A 20,336-nucleotide genomic window follows, 5' to 3' on the forward strand; every position below is an offset into this window, starting at 1 on the left:
TTGTCTTTCCTTCCCTGGAGCTGCACGGCTCCAGCTTTCCTTCCTCACAGTCGCTCTCCTCTCACCAACTACTAACTCTTCCTAACTGCCTAGCAACTGACTCCTCCTACTGACCAGAGAGAGCAGCTCCCCTGAAGTCGGGTGTAGAGCTCCCCCTTCTGGCCTGAAGTCAGAATGGTGTTGTGTGTACTGATTACCTGTTAAATGGATCCTTCCCTGCTTCCAAGCGTGACATCACTCTCCCCGTGAGGAAAACAATGCCACTGTAACAACCGTTTACCTGGGGTGTTACACCCTACACTAGAAAACTGTCACCATTCCCATGTTAGTTATGTGTATCCATATAAATAGCCCACCCAAAAAAGTTTGCCTCATCACTGAATATAACGTTCTTTGTAAACTGAGGGACCTGTTCCAATTTTTGTTTTGCCCATTCTGCTAATGCATGTCAATGTGAAATATATGAAAATATGAATAGCAATATGGCTTTTGAATATTCTAAAAAAAATGAATGAGATGCTTTGCAGAAAATTTGGCCAAATAATGTCTGCCCATCAACCAGCGTCGAGGTGGTCCCACGAGAGTGCAACTGTGTTTTGTATATGGAGGTAGCTCTTCCTGGTATGCACCTATTCACACTAGTTTGGATGTGCCAGTCAGTTTTTTGTTATTTCTGTTAGCTTACTGACCGAGCACTCCGCCCTCCAGCATGTGATGATTTTAGTTACTGCAGATTCCTTTCTACCCATAAATATAGGCTTTTCTGAGAGAGAGCTCCACATTCACCCAGGAATTCAGACATCAGCCTAGGAGAGGTATTCACACTGGATAGGGACCCATCAGTCTTACGGGACCGCCTTGACGTTGGTTGATGGGCAGACATTATTTGGCCAAATTTTTGTGCAAAGCGTCTCATTCATTTTTTTCTAATATTCAAAAGCCGTATTGCTATTCATACTTCATATATTTCACATTGACATGCTTTAGCACGATACAGTGCAACCTTTCCTTGTATACTGCTTACAGTAAACGTGTCGTATGTCTTTACTCTTGAGATGGATTGAAAACACAAGCTGTGTATTGTAGATCCTGCATTCTTTTGGCTTGTCGTAGAAGGGTTGCTGCTTCCGAGCAGAGAGGAGGGGGCAGGTACTTCCTGCAGCCTCTGCCACACCTCCTGCTCCGTACAGATCCTTGTGCATTGAATACATGTGTGGGCACAAGCACAGTGCTTGGCAGGGGCTGTGAGTGCAGTGTGAAGGCCCAGGATCAGGCTGTCAGTACAGAGAGGAGGGGATCAGGCTCAGCCATGGGCAGCTTCCTGTTTATAAGAGACACTGGCAGACTTGTAGCCCGGCTCCTCCAGCCTGTGTGCAGCCACGAAGTGATCTCATCAGCCCTGATTAAACATTACTCCAGGATGGTGAGTATGGCTAGGCTGCACTCCCGCCTCTGCTACACAACTGTGAGCTAATGGACCCCAATGTATGAGCTGAAAAAGATCACCCTCAGCTGATCTGATGTCACTGGACAAGTGCAAGACATTCATTTATTGTGCTGGTGTCAACTGAAGTAATAAAACCGTAATGAAATCGCCCATTGTAACCTGAGTCAGGTAAATGCTCATAGGTAGAGGAACTTGTAGGCATACCCATGGCCACAAAGCATCCTGAGAAAGCGGGGTCTCTGAGCTCCGTAGAATCCAGTGGATGGCAGTGTACCATCTGCACCCCGATAGCTATGCCCATTCATTTCAATGGGAACCCTAAATCTGCAGCCTAAAACTCTGGCCTGGCAAATATACATGGGTGGAGAAATATTGCAGACTAGAAATCCATACCAGATCTGCGACGTGTGAACTTAACTAGTGATGAGCGAGTATACTCGTTGCTCGGGTGATCTCCGAGTATTTGATAGTGTTCGGAGATTACGTTTTCATCGCCGCAGCTGAATGATTTACAGCTGCTAGACAGCTTGATTACATGTGGGGATTCCCTAGCAACCAGGCAACCCCCACATGTACTCAGCCTGGCTAATAGCTGTAAATCATTCAACTGTGGAGATGAAAACTTAACCTCCGAACACTAACAAATACTCGGAGATCACCCGAGCAACGAGTATACTCGCTCATCACTAAACCTAACCCTGGGGTGTGCATACACATCGCAGCCGAGTCATGGTAAGCTTTTGTGAATTACTGCCAATTGCTGCGAGTCACATCCAATTGCCATGTTCTGTCTGTTTTCTGCCATTATGGCAAATAAATGCATTGTTTTGTCAAATTGTTCAAAATGTTGAGATTCTGTTTTGATCACTGCAAAAAAAAAAACAAAAGAAAAAACCTGCAATGCATGGTCCAGGTCTATGTTCACACAACCATGTTTTCAGTCTGAGCGCCGTCCGTGGGAAAAAAAATGATGGCGCTTAGATCAATGTTATTCAATAGGGCTGTTTTTTTTTTGTTTTTTTTATTTATTGAATGCGTGACAAAAATTGTTGAGCGCAATAGTCTCTTCCCTATATTGGATGAAACTTTACTGTAAAGGAAAAGTATAATAGAAACACGTCACCACTTCTGTATTTTTCTCCCTCTCCTGGTTTTGGCTTATAAATACTGAACGTGTAAACAGGGCCTTAAAGTTGCTAGTACATGTGCAGCATGACAATTGGCAATCATTTGTGGTTATTGAGGCTCGGTTGCAATCTGAACAGGCACTTGAAAATTGGCTGCAGAAGACGTGACTGCTCTGTAGATGAAAACATGCCTTCCCGGGCACTACACCCCAATTGGGGCTGATTAAGTTGCAGAAATGTTGTGAATCCGCTGCAGATTCCACTTTATGAATTGCAAAGGGTGAAATTCACAGCAGATTGAAATGCTGTGAATTAAAAAAAATTGTTCTGCCGATTATGCAGCCCATGGATGAAGTTTGGTGCTAAAGTTTCCCCCCCCCCTTCTTAGTGTTGTTCTTTTTTTAAAATAAAAGGTGTTTACATGCATATTTTCACATTTTATACAAAACTGTATTACCTGCTTCTCCATTATAGTCTCTTGAATACATTGAGGAGGAAATTGGTGCAGTTTTTTTTCTTCTGCATAAAAGATCCTCATTCTTTATATAAAAACCTGCTCAATACTCAGGTAGGGGTTAGAGAAATGCATTGGTGGTAATATACCACCATCTAGTGGTCATAGTTAAGAACAACACTCTACAGAAGGAAAAAGACAAAAAAACATGAGACTACCCAAAGCATGGAAATAAACCGCTTTCCATTGTACCCTTTATCTGGCTATGGGCCACTACAGGTTTTCACTTAAAAATATTAATACAAAATATCAAAATACTGTTATGTATCAGTGGCAAAAATGACAAAGATGTTTAGATCCTCTGCATAATATTACAAGGAAGTGCAGGAGCTGAGAAAAAAACCTTTTAGGCTATATGCACACGTTGCAGATTTGACTGTGGAATTTTCTGTGCAGATTCTGCATTTCTTGGCAGAAAACGCCTTTTTTTGGTATGTGCACACGTTGCAAATTTTTGTGCGGATTTCTTCCTTTTTTTACCCCTGCAGATTTCTATTATGGAATAGGTGCAGAAACGCAGCAGATCTGCACAAAGAAGTGACATTTTCCTTTTTTGAATCTGCTGCGTTTCCCATGCAGATTTTTCCGAACCATCAGCACAGCTTTTTTTTTTTTTGCCATTGATTTACATTGTACTGTAAATCACTTGCAGATCTGCAGCTTTTCTACGCGGAAAAAAAAGCTGCAGTTCTGCAGGAAATCTGCAACATGTGCACATACTCTTAGTAGTCCACCAACTATATTGATCACAAGAAGTATTCAGCTTTTTTCCTCTTCCAAACTAGAAGTGAAACTAATCAGATTAACACAAATATTAATATTTATGAATATAAGGGGACTATTGAAGTAAGTTAAAAAAAAAAAAAAATGTTTTTAAAAATATAAAAGTTAAAACCGCCCCCTTTTTGCCCCATTCAAAATAAGACCATAAAAAATACACCTATTTGGTATTATTGTGTTTTGAAACACCCGATCTATCAAAATATAAAAAGAATTAATCTGATCAGTAAATGGCGTTCTGAGAAAAAAAAATCGAAACTTCTGAATTACTATTTTTGGTCACCGCAACATTGCAATAAAAAGCAATAACAAATGATCAAAACATCATATCTACCCCAAAATGGTATAAAAAATCCCTGTCAGCTCGGCCCACAAAACATTAGCCCTCACTCAGCCCCAGATCCCGAAAAACGGAGACACTATTGGTCTCGGAAAATTGCGCTCTTTTTTTTTTCACCACTTAAATTAAAACATATACAAATTTGGTGTCTGTGAACTTGTAATGACCTGGAGAGTCTTAACTTCAGGTCAGTTTTAGTATTTAGTGAACCTAGTAAAAAAAAAAAAACAATTGTGGATTTGCACTTTTTTTTTGCAATTTCACCACACTTTGAATATATATATATTTTTCCAGTACACTATTATGGTATGGTTAACGGTGTCATTCAAAAGTACAATTCATCCCACAAAAAACAAGCCTTCATATGGCCATGATGGAAAAATAAAAAAGTTATGGCTGTGGGAAGTAGGGGAGCAAAAAATAACGGAAAATCCCAAGGTCGTGAAGGGGTTAAAAGAAGCGTTTGACGTAAGTTACCTGTCCAGCCTCGCTCACACTATACAATCGAATTCTAAAAATATGTCCAGAAGAGGCCTGGGTGCCTTTTTAGAAATGTTTTTGCCACAAAAATAGCAATAATGATTCTTAGTTTAATATATATAAGGAAAGCAAAATTAGAAAAATGGCAATAAGGAAAACACTGAAAAAAAACAAAACCATTAACCAAAAATACGGGTGGAAAAAATACATTGGGGGGAAAAAAAGTGCTGAGGCTTTCAAAATGCTGAGAGCACACCAGAAAAAAACGGAGCAGTTCCTGAAGCCTTTTCTACTTGATAAACAGACATTTTAGATTCCTGGATAGGTGTATTGGGTATGAACCCCTTTCAGTTTAACCCATTACTGCCATGGCCAGTTTTTTTTTTTTTCTCACATCTTCCAAGAGCCATAAGTTTTTTTTTTTTTTTTTGTTTTGTTTTTTTTGTTGTTTTTTTTTTTCCTTTTCAATTTGTGTTAAATGTACATGGTGAGCTGTAGTTTATATTGGTGGGTTACATAACACTAGTTGATCACGTTTTATCCATTTTTGGGGGGGCTGCGAGATGGCTAAAAACTTGTCTGATCAGGCAACTTTGATATATATATATATATATATATATATATATATATATATATATATATGTATATGTATATATATATATATATATATGTGTATATATATATATATGTATATATATGTATATATATATATATATATATATATATATATATATATATATATATATATATATACATACAATCTCCCCAAGCAGCAGTGATCAGAACTTGCTCAGTTGGCTGCCATAGGAGAGAGGTACTAGCATCCCCCATAGATGAAGTGGGTTCAGTTCCTGGGCCTGCTCCATACACCAGCACCCACCATGGGGCATTATTTGGGTTGTTTTGTCCCATATCAGGAATAGTTTAAGTTCTATAAGATTTTTCAAAATTGTGTAATTAGTGGGGAATGTTGAAAAATAAATTGCAAAAATAAATGGGCATTACTTACCCCCTTGAATCCTCCACTGTGGTCTCGGTCATTAGAAAAAGTAAACACATCCCATCATCATTTACAAGACCACTGCAGCCAATCACTTGCTTTATTGGTCATATACCTTACATGCAAATATCACCCGCTTGCTTCCTCCCCTCGGGGGGGTCATGTGGTGACAGTCGGGAGGTCCTCTCTTTTGGTACCTGCAGGAACCACCAGAGGAGCACCATCTTCGTGTTTGCATTCCCAGCAGTTTTCCGCGCAGATTATTACCCGTAAAGCACATGATATTTCTCTGCAAATCATGGGTGAGTGATAAGTGCCATGGGTGTTTATTTGGATTTGCAGCAATAATGAAGCCTACATTGTTGCATATTTGTCTCTTTTCTGCTCAGATTTTTCACAGAACCTGCAGGGTTTCCTGATACCATCACGTGAATGAGATTCCTGAAGTCTCATGCACACTTTGCTTATTTGTGACTTGCGGATGTAATTCTGCAGCATATCCATTCTTTCAGCGTTTTTGCTGCAGATTTCACTGATGCTTAGAGAACATTCACACTGGGTGTTTTTTCAGTGTTTTTTTTTTCTGCAGCAAAACCTGACCTCTTGACAGGAAAACGCTGGAGAAAAAAAAAGCATGTCAGATTTGTCTCTTGATCATGATGATGAAGTTTAGTGTTGAAAAAAAAGTCCCATTCTATGAAATCAGGTTTTGGCACAAAAAATTCAGCAAAACTTGATACCTGCATTTTTTTTCACCACCCATTCATTTCAATGGGTGAAAAACGCAAAAAAAAAAATACTGAAAAGTGAAATGCTCCATTGTTCCAAAAAACATGCAAAGCACAAAATCTTGATGACAAAAAAACAATGTGTGTGCTTGATATTTCTGAAATCGCATAAGCTTTGTTGGTACTGTAAAAAGCAGCTGAAAAATTGCATTAAAAAGCATTCAAAAAAAGCTTCAAAATGCCCTGTGTGAACTTAGCCTAATAAGTGGGGAAAAAACTGTACCAAAAAACTGCAGCAAATCTGCTCATATTACACCAATACTTAACGTGTGCACATACCCTAATTAGTAGAGAAACTTCCAGATTTGTCCGTCATGGCTCCTGTGAATCCACTCAAGCACACTCTGGATTTTCCGCCCAGATAATCGGCAGCATCTCCACCCTGTGCCACCCGAGCAGAGCACAGCATGCACTCCTCGCGGTAATGCCGGGGCTTGGGACTCGTGTTCTAGTCATCAGTGGGGTCCAGCTCGGGGTCCCCAGTGATCAGACATTTTTCACCTTCCCCGATGACAGATGTTGAGCAGTATCTGTGAGAACCCCTTTATGTTTAGAGCTTTTTTTTCCATAAAGCGCCAGTGGTGCAGAATAGGACCTTGGCCCATGGACAGGAGTCGCTCTATTTATGTTAAGGAAAAGTAAAATTTGCTCTAATTCTGCATTTTGTCAGTTGTGATGTTAGGATATCTGCAGGAAATAAAAAAAAAAAAGCAACAAAACCTGCATGTGTGAACACACCCTCAGTAGGTCAATCACTTTATTAATTGATTATTTTTTTGGCAGACATCAGAGGCTCACTTACTGACTCCAGAAGAAAGAACACAAGCAGTCCAGGATCTCCAGGCTTTAGGATGGGCAGAAATCGCTGCCAGGGATGCCATTTACAAAGAGTTTGTCTTCAAGACGTTTAACCAGGTGACCTTGTTAAATGGCTATTTCAACAATGAAAAGTTTATTCCGTGTGCATAGGGTAAGGAGTAACCTACTGATCACTGGGCACCTAGCGATTCCAAGAATGGGACTGTAGATCCCAAGAACAGGGTTCTGCAGAGTCCCATCTTGGATGGAGTGGAGAGATGCATGGCAGGAGGGAAGTGTACAGAGAAACATATTAAGACAACACTGCTGTTTTCTAGTAAGAGTCCCAGAGGTGGATTCACAGCTACACTTTTTAGTACTGCTCTTATGTCCTCCATGCTGCTGTTACTGCTTAGGAACAAATGCTAAAATAGGATAGAAGAGCAGGAATCCCTCATATCTCTGTGAATGATGGATATCCTATATATTTTAACAGCTGGTCTCCTCTCATTAGCTCCGAAACAACTGAAATTTAGCGACAGAACATGCTGAGCGGAAAACTTTTTAAAATGCAGTATGAGAGTCATATAACCATAGTCGTGCTTCACTTTAGGGTTTTTTTTGCCATTTCTCGTCCTTAATGGGACGAATAATTTCAATATCGATTTTATTACTAGATATATGTCAATACATTTACGTCTTGGTATATTGTGTATTCTCAATAACACAGAATGCTGAAAAAGGGCAAATAAAAGGTAAAACTAGTGTTTGGTGCCTCCACATTGACCTGTGTATGTGTACAGCAATGCCATGTGGCTTCTCGTCAGTCGCTGGTTCCACTTAGGACACGCGGTATCAGTTACAATCAGCGATACATGACTCCATGATAGTGATCATACAGTAGGGTGTTCTTCATTTGTGATCCACATGTGATGCCAATTAAATGACTGCATTTTGCTCATTTCTGACCGCTCATTGATAACACGCATGGAAAATTGTGTCGTTATTGAAATGCCTGCCAGACTCAGAAGCTCTGTACGCTCCATGAGCAGATGGGAATCATGGAGAAGATCAGGGCCTTGAGATCATGGACATTGGGAGGTATTTGTAGGAAAACACTTTCAGATGTAAGCAGGGCCGTTCTCCTCAATGGAGGGGAATTGTAAATTGAGGTATGATTGTGTTTTGGTGTAGGCGCTTCTAGGACTGGATGTAATGAATGAATGTCAGAAAGAGAATAGGATCTTCACAGGATATCATCCCTCTTTCTGCTGATGTCTGTTGAAAGTTTGGAAGCTACAAATTACATTATTTCATAGTTTTGACCCCCGATAATATTGTCTGATAGATTAGGACTATAAACAGGAGCTGAAACTGATAGGATCAGCATCGAAGATCTTATAAAAAATGTATTAAAAGTGGAAATAGTTTTTATAGAAATGACGCCACTCAGGTATGATGGCTGATTGGTTTTGCAGCCGAGATAAATGGGGTTAAGGTACAAAAATATACAAAAGGGAGTACTGTTGAAAAATCTCCATCTCAAACCATGCTCATAAATGTATTTTTTATTTTCAGTTGTTAGAGCAGCTGTTTGTGCTGCAGAGTTACTTTTCCTTCCAGAAAGCAATATGCAAATTGCCTCTTCAGAGAAAAAGAAGACTTGAACTCTATAAGAAATGTAAGTGAAACGCCCACCAGGGCTGTGGGGTACTCTGTACCGGGTCCGGTACTTAAAGGGATGTGTCACGGCGGTGGTGACCCGGTCTGTGGCCCTGGGCACCCATGTAAAACTGACGGTCTTTAAAGGGGTTTGTGAAGGAAAGTTTGTTCATGACGCCACCTGTGGTATTCAGTCAGGGATGACCGACGCTGCTTAAAGGGGTCCTCTGGAGTGATGTTGTGGCAGCAGGGATGGTATGGCTTCCCACAGGTGAAGCTGGGTCCCCAGGGCTCCTGGTGTATTGATAAATATGGCAAATGATGTAGCAAGAAACGGAGGACACAGGGTTGCAATCTCTTTACCTTTTTACTGTCGAATTCAGGCAGCCACAGTCCAGGGTACCAGATCACAGATGCAGTTGTGGTCCGGCCAGCTTGGAAGCGAGTTGGGAGTCCCCCTTACCAGGTAGGGTTGGAACTCTTCTTTCTAGTGCTGTGGTATAGTCCCTTGCTGCCTTTGTCCTCTCACAAGGTCCTCATGTTTTCTCTCTGTCCTCCTTGCAGGTAGGACACTAACCCGCAGGACAGGTAGCGCAAGCCTTTTTACAGGATGTCTATCACGACCCGGGCTCTCTGTGCTAATGTGTCTTCAGGTGTCTAAGGTGGACAGGTGACTTGCAATTGGCAGTCCCGCTGGTTTCTGTCATGGGGCATAGAGTTACCCCCCACAACCTCTGTCTTCTAGCTACCGTATCTGCGCTTCAGCGTGAAAGTAGCACAGTCACAGCTAACCCCCTGTTCCTCACTCTCTTTTGCTCCATTTCTTCCTTCATGCTCTCTACAGCTTGTTCTGCTTTCCTTTCTATCTCTTTCAGGAGCTGCAGCACCTCAAGTGGCTGCACGGCCCCTTATCTCCTTCCTCTCTCACAGACTGACTTCTCTCACCAACTGACTACTTTCCCTCCAGCCAGAATATATATAGGTGAGCCACCCACAAGCTGGATCAGAGCTCCCCCTTCTGGTCTGGAGTAGGAACATGTTGCATGTTTGTCATTACCTGATAATAGGAATCCTTCCTCGCTTCCAAGCGTTACATCATTCTCCCCGTGAGGAAAGCAATGCCACTGTAACAACCAGGAACCTGGGGTGTTACATAAGCATAGTCTGGGATATTGTGGGCATAGTCAACCAACTTATTTACCAAACATCTGAAGTTATGAACTGGAATCCAGCTTAATGTGCATGCAGCGTGTAGGCGCATGTTCACAATGGCCACTAAACAGACAAAACCCAAGATAAAAGCATAAAAAGCAAATACACTTCAATATATAAATAAACAGTAATAGTGCATGAAAATAATATAGGGTGCTTAGCATAATTTTGATTTAAAAAAAAAAAAAAAAGTAAGATTTATCCCACCATGTCATGGTGACCCTATTTGGGAGGGTCCTAACCTAACATTTGGATAAGGGCCGAGAATGACTGAGCCTGGATAATGGACACTAAGTCTTGAGGAACTACATGAATGTAATGGCCAACTCAAATAAAAAGTGAGGCCATTTGCATTCTGTGCAAATAAAGGAGTGGCCTCCCTTTTCTCTGAGACAACACAGACCTTGATTTCAGCAATGTGTCCCTTACTAGGCAACTTATTGTAGTTATGATAAAATCATTCTTATCTGCTCTAGATCTACCACCTCTCTGAATGCTGAGCTCTGTGTAATGCCGCCCACACCTCTGACTGGCAGCTTTCTGTGTACACTGTGCATAGGCAGAAAGCTGCAAATCAGTGGTGGGGGTGGACTTAAACAAAGCTCATGAATATGGAGGACTACATGGCGCAGTTTTGCTGGTCCTTTAGTGATAATGTCCTGCTGATAAAACAGATAAGCAGCCCAGTAGGTGATATATTGCTGGAATCAGGATCTCTGCCTCTACGTTATGCTGCTCTTAAATTAATTGGTAAAAACTTGATGACAGATTTTCTTTAAAATTTGTCTTAACTGGAGGTAAAGAGCCTAGGCAAACTTCTGTAAAACAACCACATAGCATTATCCCACCTCCACCAAATTGTACAATTCGCTCAATGCAATTTGGGCAGGTAACATTCTTCTGGCATTCACCAAACTCAGACTCATCCATTAGACTGCAGGGCAGAGAAGCCTGATTGGTCACTCCACACAACAAGCTTCCACTGCTCCGTAGTCCAGTGCCAGCGTGCTTTACAGTATTTCTTCTGGTACTTGGCATTGTGCTTGGTGATATAAGGCTTGTATGCAGCTGTTCAGCCATAAGAGCTCATGTAATGAAACTCCGAGCACACAGTTTTTGTGTTAATGTTATAGGAGGTTTGGACTCTGCAGTTATTGAGTCAGTAGAGTGTGGGTGACTTTCATACACTAACACCACTTGGCGTCCCCACTCTGTAACTTTACGTGGTCTCTACTTTGACTGAGTTGCTATGGTTCCTAAATGCTTCCACTTTTCAATAGGGTTCATGGAATATTTAGGAGGGAAATAATTTCATAAACTGACTTATTACAAAATTGATATCCAGTTACATGACCGCTCTGGTATCTGTAAGCTCTTTAGAAAAAAAACATTCTTTCATTAATGTTGCTAAAGGCAGACTGCACGGTGAGGGGCTGGATTTCATAGACCTGTGGCAATGGGACTGAATGAAAAACCTATTGTAAGGTGGTAGCTGGACAGGTCCTGGATGGGAGATGTCACTGAGTTGGTGTGAGCCCCCAAGAGCTGGCTCGGCACCATTAGCGCTGATAGCTTTTTTTTTTTTTTTATGGGTCTGGATTTTGGGTCAGGGTTTTAGGAACAACCACAACAACTGGGTGGGGACTGCCTGTTCGCATATCTCCACTAGAGATGAGCGAATTTGATCAAGTCCCTGCTTATTCGGCAAGCTATAGCGCTTACTGAATAAGCTGCAGAGGGAACCTGGATACATGGAGCACACAGGCTGATCGGCGCCGCAGCTGCATGTATCGCAGCTGTGGCACAGTCACAACACATGCATGGAGAACCTGTTTGTTGTGACTGTCACACAGCCACGACACATGCTCAGAACAGCTGATCAGCCAGTGCACTCTATGTATCTGGGTTCCCTCTGCAGCTTATTCGGTAAGCGCTATAGTTTGCCAAATAAGCCCTGACCCGATCAAATTCGCTCATCTCTAATCTCCACCTCCAGAATTAGAGGGATTATTTAAGGCAGATTAAGACTGCCTCTGTTATTGTCAGTTGTAGCTAAGACTGACTAATATTATTAACCATTGTTAGCAGGTGAGCCCGTACATCTGAAAGACTGTTTTTTATTTTATGTTATACTGTGTTGCCAGTGAAAGACAGTTTGTTTTCGTTTGAAGATTTATGAAGTTAAATAAATCTTCCTATTTGACTAAGCACTTTGCTGCTTGTGCCTACCCCTATTCTTGCCCTGCTCCACCCTGAGCTCCTCTGGAGTCCCTAGCCTGGTTTTTTAACACCTTAGTTGATCACGTTCCTATCCCCATTTTACCATGAGTTTCACTATTACTAGTGAGTAGGATAGCAGAATCGCTAGTCCTGCGCTAACGTAAAAACACTGAGGGAAAACTGAGAGGGATAGAAGAAAACCGCATTCATGCAAAATTACAAACAAACAAAAGGAATGAGAAAGGGAGGTAAATAGGGTTGAGCGAATAGCTTTGGAAAAGTGCTTATGCGAATAGCTATAGTGCTTCCCGAATAGCTGCCTCGGTAACCTGGATACCTGCGGCGCTCCCGATAATCAGCTGTTCGGCGCCGCAGCTGCATGTGTTGCGGCTGTGTGACAGTCTCACAACTTGTGCATTGAGAGCCTGTTTGTTGTGACTGTCACACAGCCGTGACACATGCAGCTGCGGCGCCAAACAGCTGGTTATCGGGAGTGCTCCAGGTATCAGGGTTATCGAGGCAGCTATTTGAGAAGTGCTATAGCTGTTCGGATAAGCACTTATCCAAAGCTATTCGATCAACCCTAGAGGTAAACCAAATGGGAATCAGGAGAAAGAGACAAACACCCAAACCAACTTGACGCAGATTTCTCCTGATACAACTCCAAATGCCTGCTCCACACATCGGCACACTCCTACAACTCCAAATCAGGAAGTAGTAAGCAATCTCTTCCAACTCTCAAGTGGAAGAGGTGAGCATATATACCAGAGGGGAGTGGCAAACACAGAAATGCTGAGACCACTCAGTATGGAGAGATCCAGGAGATAAACAGAATTGATTAACCTTTACAATGACAGAGAAAGGGAAACATTCACTGCTAATAGGAAGATGAAACCGCTCTTATCAGTGCAGGCGTACATGTAATCAGACTTCGCAGTCTTCTGGCCCCTCTCTGTCACGGTATTCCTGTGATTGTGTGTACAAATATTTTGTCTATATACAGTTGTGCTCAAAAGTTTACATACCCCAGCAGAATTTTTGCTTTCTTGGCCTTTTTTCAGAGAATAGGAATAACACCAAAACTTTTTCTCCACTCATGGTTAGTGGTTGGGTGAAGCCATTTATTGTCAAACTGCTGTGTTTTTTCTTTTTAAATCATAATGACAACCCAAAACATCCAAATGACCCTGATCAAAAGTTTACATACCTGGGTGATTTTGGCCTGAAAACATGCACAGAAGTCAACAAAAATGGGTTTAAATGGCTACTAAAGGTAACCTGTGACCTGTTTGCTTGTAATCAGTGTGTGCATAAAAGCTGAGTGAGTTTCGGGGATCCAGACAGACTCTTGCATCTTTCATCCAGCCACGTATATTTCTGGATTGTAAGTCATGGGGAAAGCAAAAGAATTGTCAATGGTTCTATGGAAAAGGACTGCATAAAACAGGAAAGGGATACAAAAAGATATACAGGGAATTGATAATGACAGTCAGCAGCATTCAAACTGTGATTAACAAATGGGAAATCAGTGGCTCTGTAAAAACAAAACCACGTTCATGTTGACCAACAAAAATGTCATCCACAACTGCCGGGAAAATTGTTCGGGATGCAAAAAAACCCCCACAAATAACATCAGCTGAAGTACTGGACTCTTTGAAAACTAGCGGTGTGGCTGTTTCAAGATGCATATTATTTATTTATATAGCACCATTAATTCCATGGTGCTGTACATGATAAGGGGTTACATCAAAATACAAATATCGCTTACAGTAAACAAAACTAACAATGACAGACTGGTACAGAGGGAAGAGGACCCTGCCCTTGCGGGCTTACATTCTACAAGATTATGGGGAAGAAGACAGTAGGTCGAGGGTTACAGTAGCTTCGATGGCGTTGAGGTGGCCGTGTGGTCATTACAGGCTGTAAGCTTCTTTGAAGAGGTGGGTTTTCAGGTTTCTTTTGAAGGATCCAAATATGGTGGATAACATGATGTGTTGGGGCACAGAAATCCAGAGGATGGGGGATACTCGGGAGAAGTCTTGGAGGCGATTGGGTGAGGAACGAATAAGCGTGGAGGAGAGGAGGTCTTGGGAGGACCGGAGATTACGTGAGGGAATATATTGAGAGACTAGTTTGGAAACATATGGAGGAGAAAGGTTATGGATGGCTTTGTAGGTCAGCGTTAGTAGTTTAAACTGGATGGGAAATTGGGAGCCAGTGAAGGGATTTGCAATGAGGGTAAGCAGGAGTGTAGCGAGGAGAGAGATTAATTAGTCGGGCAGCAGAGTTAAGGATGGACTGGAGGGGTTCAAGAGTGTTAGGAGGTAGGCCACAGAGGAGGATGTTGCAGTAGTCGAGTCGGGAGATGATTAGGGCATGTACGAGCCTTTTTTTAGAGTGAGGGTTGAGGAAAGGACGGATTCTGGAAATATTTTTGAGCTGGAGGCGACAGGAGGTGGTGAGAGCTTGGATGTGCAGTTTGAAGGACAGGGCAGAGTCAAGGGTTACTCTGAGGCAGCAGATTATGGGGACAGGGGAAAGGGTGATTTCATTTATTTTCATAGATAGACCAGGTAGGGAAGATATGCGAGATAGAGGAAAGATAATTAGTTCAGATTTGTCCACATTTAGCTTGAGGAAGCCAGAGGAGAAGAAGGAGGATATGGCAGTTAGACTCTCTGGGATTCTGGAGAGCCGAGAGGTGACATCTGGGCCAGAGCGGTAGATCTGAGTGTCATCAGCATATAGATGGCACTGGAAGCCATAGGGCCTTATAATAATAATAATAATAGTAATAATAATTTTTATTTATATAGCGGCAACATATTCCGCAGCACTTTACAATTAAGTGGGGACATGTACAGACAATAAATTCAATAGAAGTTAAGACACTTTAAACAGTGACATTAGGAGTGAGGTCCCTGCTCGCAAGCTTACAATCTACAAGGAAATGGTGGGATACAATAGGTGAAAAGTGCTTCTTATTTCAGATCTGGCAATTATAATCAATAGGGATTTTCATATAAAGCTGCATAATCCGGTCATCAGCCCGTGTGTTTAAGTGCAATAGTCAAGTATCAAGTGCAGTTACCATGTGCATGGAGGGTGTGGAGACAGATGAATAGTAGGGTGCAGATTCAGAATAATATTTGGAAGGAGGGAAAGGGCAAAGTTAGTTTACTGAGTAGTTGATGTGGTAGGCCTGTTTGAATAGATGGGTTTTTAAAGCACGCTTTAATAGGTCGGGGCTAGGTATCAGCCTGATCGTCTGGGGAAGTGCATTCTAGAGAGCTGGCGCAGCATGAGAGAAGTCTTATGAGTTGTCCCAGGCCGAGTGTATAGATTGAGAAGAGTAAGGGCACAAGGACATAGCCTTGAGGGACACCAACAGAGAGGGGGCGAGGTGAAGAAGTAGTATGGGAGTAGGAAATGTTAAATGTGCGGTTGGTAAGGTATGAGGAGATCCAAGATAGGGCAAGGTCTTTGACACTAAAGGAAGAAAGGATCTGTAGTAGGAGGCAGTGGTCAACTGTGTCAAAGGCAGAGGACAGGTCTAGAAGGAGGAGTATAGAGAATTGTCTGTTAGCTTTGGCTGTAAGTCGTTAGTCATTTTGGTCATTGCAGTCTCAGTGGAATGGTGGGGATGGAAGCCAGATTGTAGGTTGTCGAAGAGAGTTGGATGCAAAGTGAGAGGAAAGTTCAGTATGGACATGCTGCTCAAGGAGTTTGGAAGCAAATGGGAGCAAAGATATGGGGCGATAGCTGGACATAGCGCTTGGGTCAAGGGATGGCTTTTTGAGGATAGGTGTGATTGTGGCATGTTTGAAAGCAGTGGGGAAGGTACCAGAAGTTAGTGATTGGTTGAAGAGATGGGTTAGGGATGGGATTAGTGTGGTGGTGAGGTTGGGGAGGAGGTGGGATGGGGTCAAGTGCACAAGTGGTGAGGTGTGATTTGGAGAGAAGATGAGTAAGCTACCCTTCAGTGATTTTGGAGAGGGAAGTTATGGGGTTTGGGCATTGGTCTGGTATACAAAGGGGTTGTGGTGGTTTGACAACAAAGACTTGCCTTGCTTGGCCTATGTTATTTTTGAAGTGCGTGGCAAAGTCCTCGGCAACAATTAGGGAACTCTGAGGGGGCAGTGGTGGGCGGAGGAGGGAGTTAAGTGTTGAACAACTGTTTGGGGTTGTGGGATAAGGAAGATACGAGGGATGTAAAATAGTCCTGCTCTGCAGAGGTGAGAGCTGATTTGAATGCAAGTGTTGCTTGTTTGAGTGCAGTGAAAACATCTTGCAAATGTGTTTTCTTCCAATGCCGTTCTGCAATTCTGGATACTTGCCGAAGCTTTTTAGTGATATTATTGTGCCAGGGTTGTCTATTGGTTCGTCGCACTCTGCTATGCATGACAGGGGCAACCATGTCAATAGCTGATGCAAGAGTGGCATTGTAGAAAGCAGTGTCAGTGTCTGTGTTGTGACAGAAAAAAACACATGTTCCAGCTTCTTAAAAATAAAATTGCAGATTTATTGAAAAATTCTTAAAAAGTGCATACTCCACGGATCTCACAATGGCCCCAGGAGGCTATTGTGAGATCCGTGGAGTATGCACTTTTTAAGAATTTTTCAATAAATCTGCAATTTTATTTTTAAGAAGCTGGAACATGTGTTTTTTCCTGCTGTGAATCCATTGCCTTTCAAGACGGAGTTCCGTGCTTCCAACAACCGGTGAGCTGGCTTGTCCACTTTTTTCTTCTTATATTGTCTGTGTTGTGAAGTGAGGATATGGATGCTAGTAGTAGGGTAGAGTCAGAGAGTGTGTAGGTGTCTAAGTGTGCGAGGTTCCTGCGTGGGTGCGCATGTTGCTGGACATGGGTGACAGATGAGGAGGACAGGGATGAGAAAGTGAGTAGATGGTGGTCAGATAGAGGGGAGGTTGTGACGTTAAATAGGGAGCAGAAATGGGTGAAGACCAGGTTTAATGTGTGGGTGGCTGAGGAGGACCACTGAGGAAGTCCAAAGGATGAAGTAAGGGACAGGAGTTTGGAGGCTGCTGACTGGTGGGTGTCAATGGGGATGTTGAAGTCACCCACGATGATGGTGGGAATGTCAGCAGACAGAAAGTGAAGGAGCAAGGTGGAGAATTTGTCAATAAAGGCAGTGGTTGGGCCCAGAGGTCAGTATATGACGGCCATTTGGAGGTAGTAGGGGTAGTAGATGCAGACAGAGTGGAGTTCAATAGAAGGGAGGGAGGATAAGGGAGGGTAGAAGTGGGATTGGGTTAAAGGTACAGTTGGAAGAAAGGAGAAGGCCCACTCCTCCACGATGTTTGTTGCCAGTGCGAGGAGTGTGGGTGAAGTGGAGGCCGACGTAATATAGTGCAGCAGGGGAGGCTGTGTCAGAGGATGTCAGCCATGTTTTGGTGATGCCCAGAAAGAAAAGATTACGAGAGGTAAAGGGGCTGTAAATCACATGGAGTTTATTGCAGATGGAGCGGGCATTCCATAGTGATCCAGAGAGGGTGCAGGGGGGGTGGGCGTCATGGGCACGGATTTGAGGTGGGCAAGAATTTGGGTGTTTATATTGGGTTGTGATCAATAGGAGGGGGTAGTAATGGGAGGTATGAGCTGTGGGGATCCAGGATTGGGAGATATGTCACCAGCAGTGAGGAGCAGCAGAGAGAGAGAGAGAGAGCAGGTGGAAGAAGGAGAGTGGGCGGCTTGTTTTGTGTTTTATTAGGAGAGATCTGAGGTTGAGGAGCAGGTCAGCAGAGGAGGACAGGTGGGGAGGTAAGAGGGAAGGAGAGATTATTACTTGGTTAGAGGGTGCTGGGGTTTGGGGATAGCGAAGAAGGCTGAGGAGTAATGGAGCCAAAACTGTTAGAGTGTGTGTCAGCATTATGAGAGTAAGTGTGGTGGAAAGGGAAAGAAATTTAGTACATTTATTAACTGTGGTTAGTCTTACCTCCTGTTCACTTCTGGCTCATTTCTGCTGTCATAAGGAGTCACTTGAAGAAAAAGGGGCTGCATGGTCGAATCGCCAGAAGAAAGCCATTACTGAGCAAATGTATACAGCGCAGAGACAAGCCTCAAAACTTCTGGAACAAGGTAATTTGGAGTGATGAGACCAAAATTGAACTTTTTGGCCATAACCTTAAACATTACATTTGGAGAGAGGTCAACAAGGCCTATGATGAAATGAACACCTTTCCTACTGTATAGCAATGGAGGTGGATCGTTGATGTTTTGGGATATGTGAGCTACAAAGGCACAGGAAACTTGGTCAAAGTGGAAGAAAAGATAAATGCATTATCAGCAAATACTGGAGGCAAATTTGCACTCATCAGCCCAGAAGCTGCGCATGGGTCATTCTTGAACGTTACAACATGACAACGATTCAAAACATAAAGCCAAGTTGACCTGTCATTGGCTACAGAAGAACAAAGTGAAGGTTCTTTAGTGGCCATCTTAGTCTCCTGACCTCCGTATCATTGAGCCACTCTGGGGAGATCTCAAGTGCACAGTTCATGCTAGACAGCCCAGGAATTTACAGGAACTGGAGGCTTTTTGCCAAGAAGAGTGGGCAGCTTTACCATCTGAGAAAATAAAGAACCTCATCCACAACTACTACAAAAGACTTCAAGCTGTCATTGATGTTAAACGGCATTAAGAAATGGGATATGTAGACTTTTTATCAGGGTCATTTGGATGTTTTGGGTTGTCATTATGATTTAAAAAAGAGAAAACACAGTAGTTTGACAATAAATGGCTTCACCCAACCACTAACCATGAGTGGAGAAAAAGTTTTGGTGTTATCATTCATATTCTCTGAAAAAAGGCCAAGAAAGCAAAAATTCTGTAAACTTTTGAGCACAACTGTAGTGCATATGCAGATATTTCCCAGTATTGCTATTGCAGTAAAAGATTTCATTACGGTATTTTTCGGACCATAAGACGCACCGGACTATAAGACGCACACAGGTTTTAAAGGTGGAAAAAAATATTTGAAGCAAATGTGGTAAAATGTTTAACAACATAAATAACATACTATTATATGTGGTGTTATTATATGTAATAGTATGTTATTATGTTAGATGCTACGGGTAGAAGATGGTGCTGGGGACCAGTGTAGTGTCTGTAAAGTACTATATGAAGAAGCTGAAGGGTGAGTATAAGAATGGGGGCACAGGGCTTATATTTAAAGCACCACTCCAGCACTGAAAAATAACACTGGAGTGCTGCTTTAAGATCCCATGGGAGAACTATAACTCCCAGCATGTCCTGCAGATCCTATGGCATGCTGGGAGTTATAGTTCACCACAGGAGTGACAGAGTGCTTTTTTATGTGTTGTAATTATTAACCTTTTAATTAATTTTTACTTGTACAGGCAGTGCAGGTCCTGCAGCCAGCCAACCATGCTGTGGTGACAGGTAATAAAGGGCTGGAGCATCACATGACCGCACAGAGCCCTCCCTCTTATTGCCTCACCACAGGTCATGTAAGAGGAAGTTGCATTGTTTATAGTGCAGTGTCTGAAGTACCTGTGATGACATCATGAAGAGGGAAGGCTCTGTGCTGTCATGTGATGCTCCAGCCCGCTCTTCCTCACCACAGGTCTTATACTGGTGCATTCAGCTTCAGCACAGCCCGGGCTGTTGTTATGACCCCAATGGCAGAGGGTCTCAGAAATAATTACTAAGTCTGCAATCACAAAAAACCAGCTCATAGGGCAGTGGTAACTGAGCTGACCATATATCTAATCCTAGCACCACAAATAGCAGCAGCCGGGGAACGTGCCTACGTTGGTTCTAGACGTCTCGCGCCAGCCGGAGAACTAACTAACCCTAGAAGGGAAAAGAAAGACCTTTCTTGCCTCCAGAGAAAAGACCCCAAAAGTTGGATACAAGCCCCCAACAAATAATAACGGTGAGGTAAGAGGAAAAGACAAACGTAAGAATGAGCTAGGTATTTAGC

General features: G+C 42.6%; 1 protein-coding gene across 1 annotated transcript in view; it reads left to right on the forward strand.

The window, feature by feature from the left end:
* Window positions 1–1,097: 1,097 nt before the first annotated feature.
* Window positions 1,098–20,336, forward strand: part of PCBD2 (pterin-4 alpha-carbinolamine dehydratase 2) — a 200,331-nt gene continuing 181,092 nt past the window's right edge. The window contains exons 1-2 of the mRNA XM_077266092.1: window positions 1,098–1,423; window positions 7,260–7,391. Coding sequence (XP_077122207.1) covers window positions 1,310–1,423; window positions 7,260–7,391 — 246 coding nt within the window. The 5' untranslated portion in view covers window positions 1,098–1,309. The remainder of the gene's footprint in view (window positions 1,424–7,259; window positions 7,392–20,336) is intronic.

Source organism: Ranitomeya variabilis, chromosome 5 (assembly GCF_051348905.1).
Source record: "Ranitomeya variabilis isolate aRanVar5 chromosome 5, aRanVar5.hap1, whole genome shotgun sequence".
NCBI lineage: Eukaryota > Metazoa > Chordata > Amphibia > Anura > Dendrobatidae > Ranitomeya > Ranitomeya variabilis.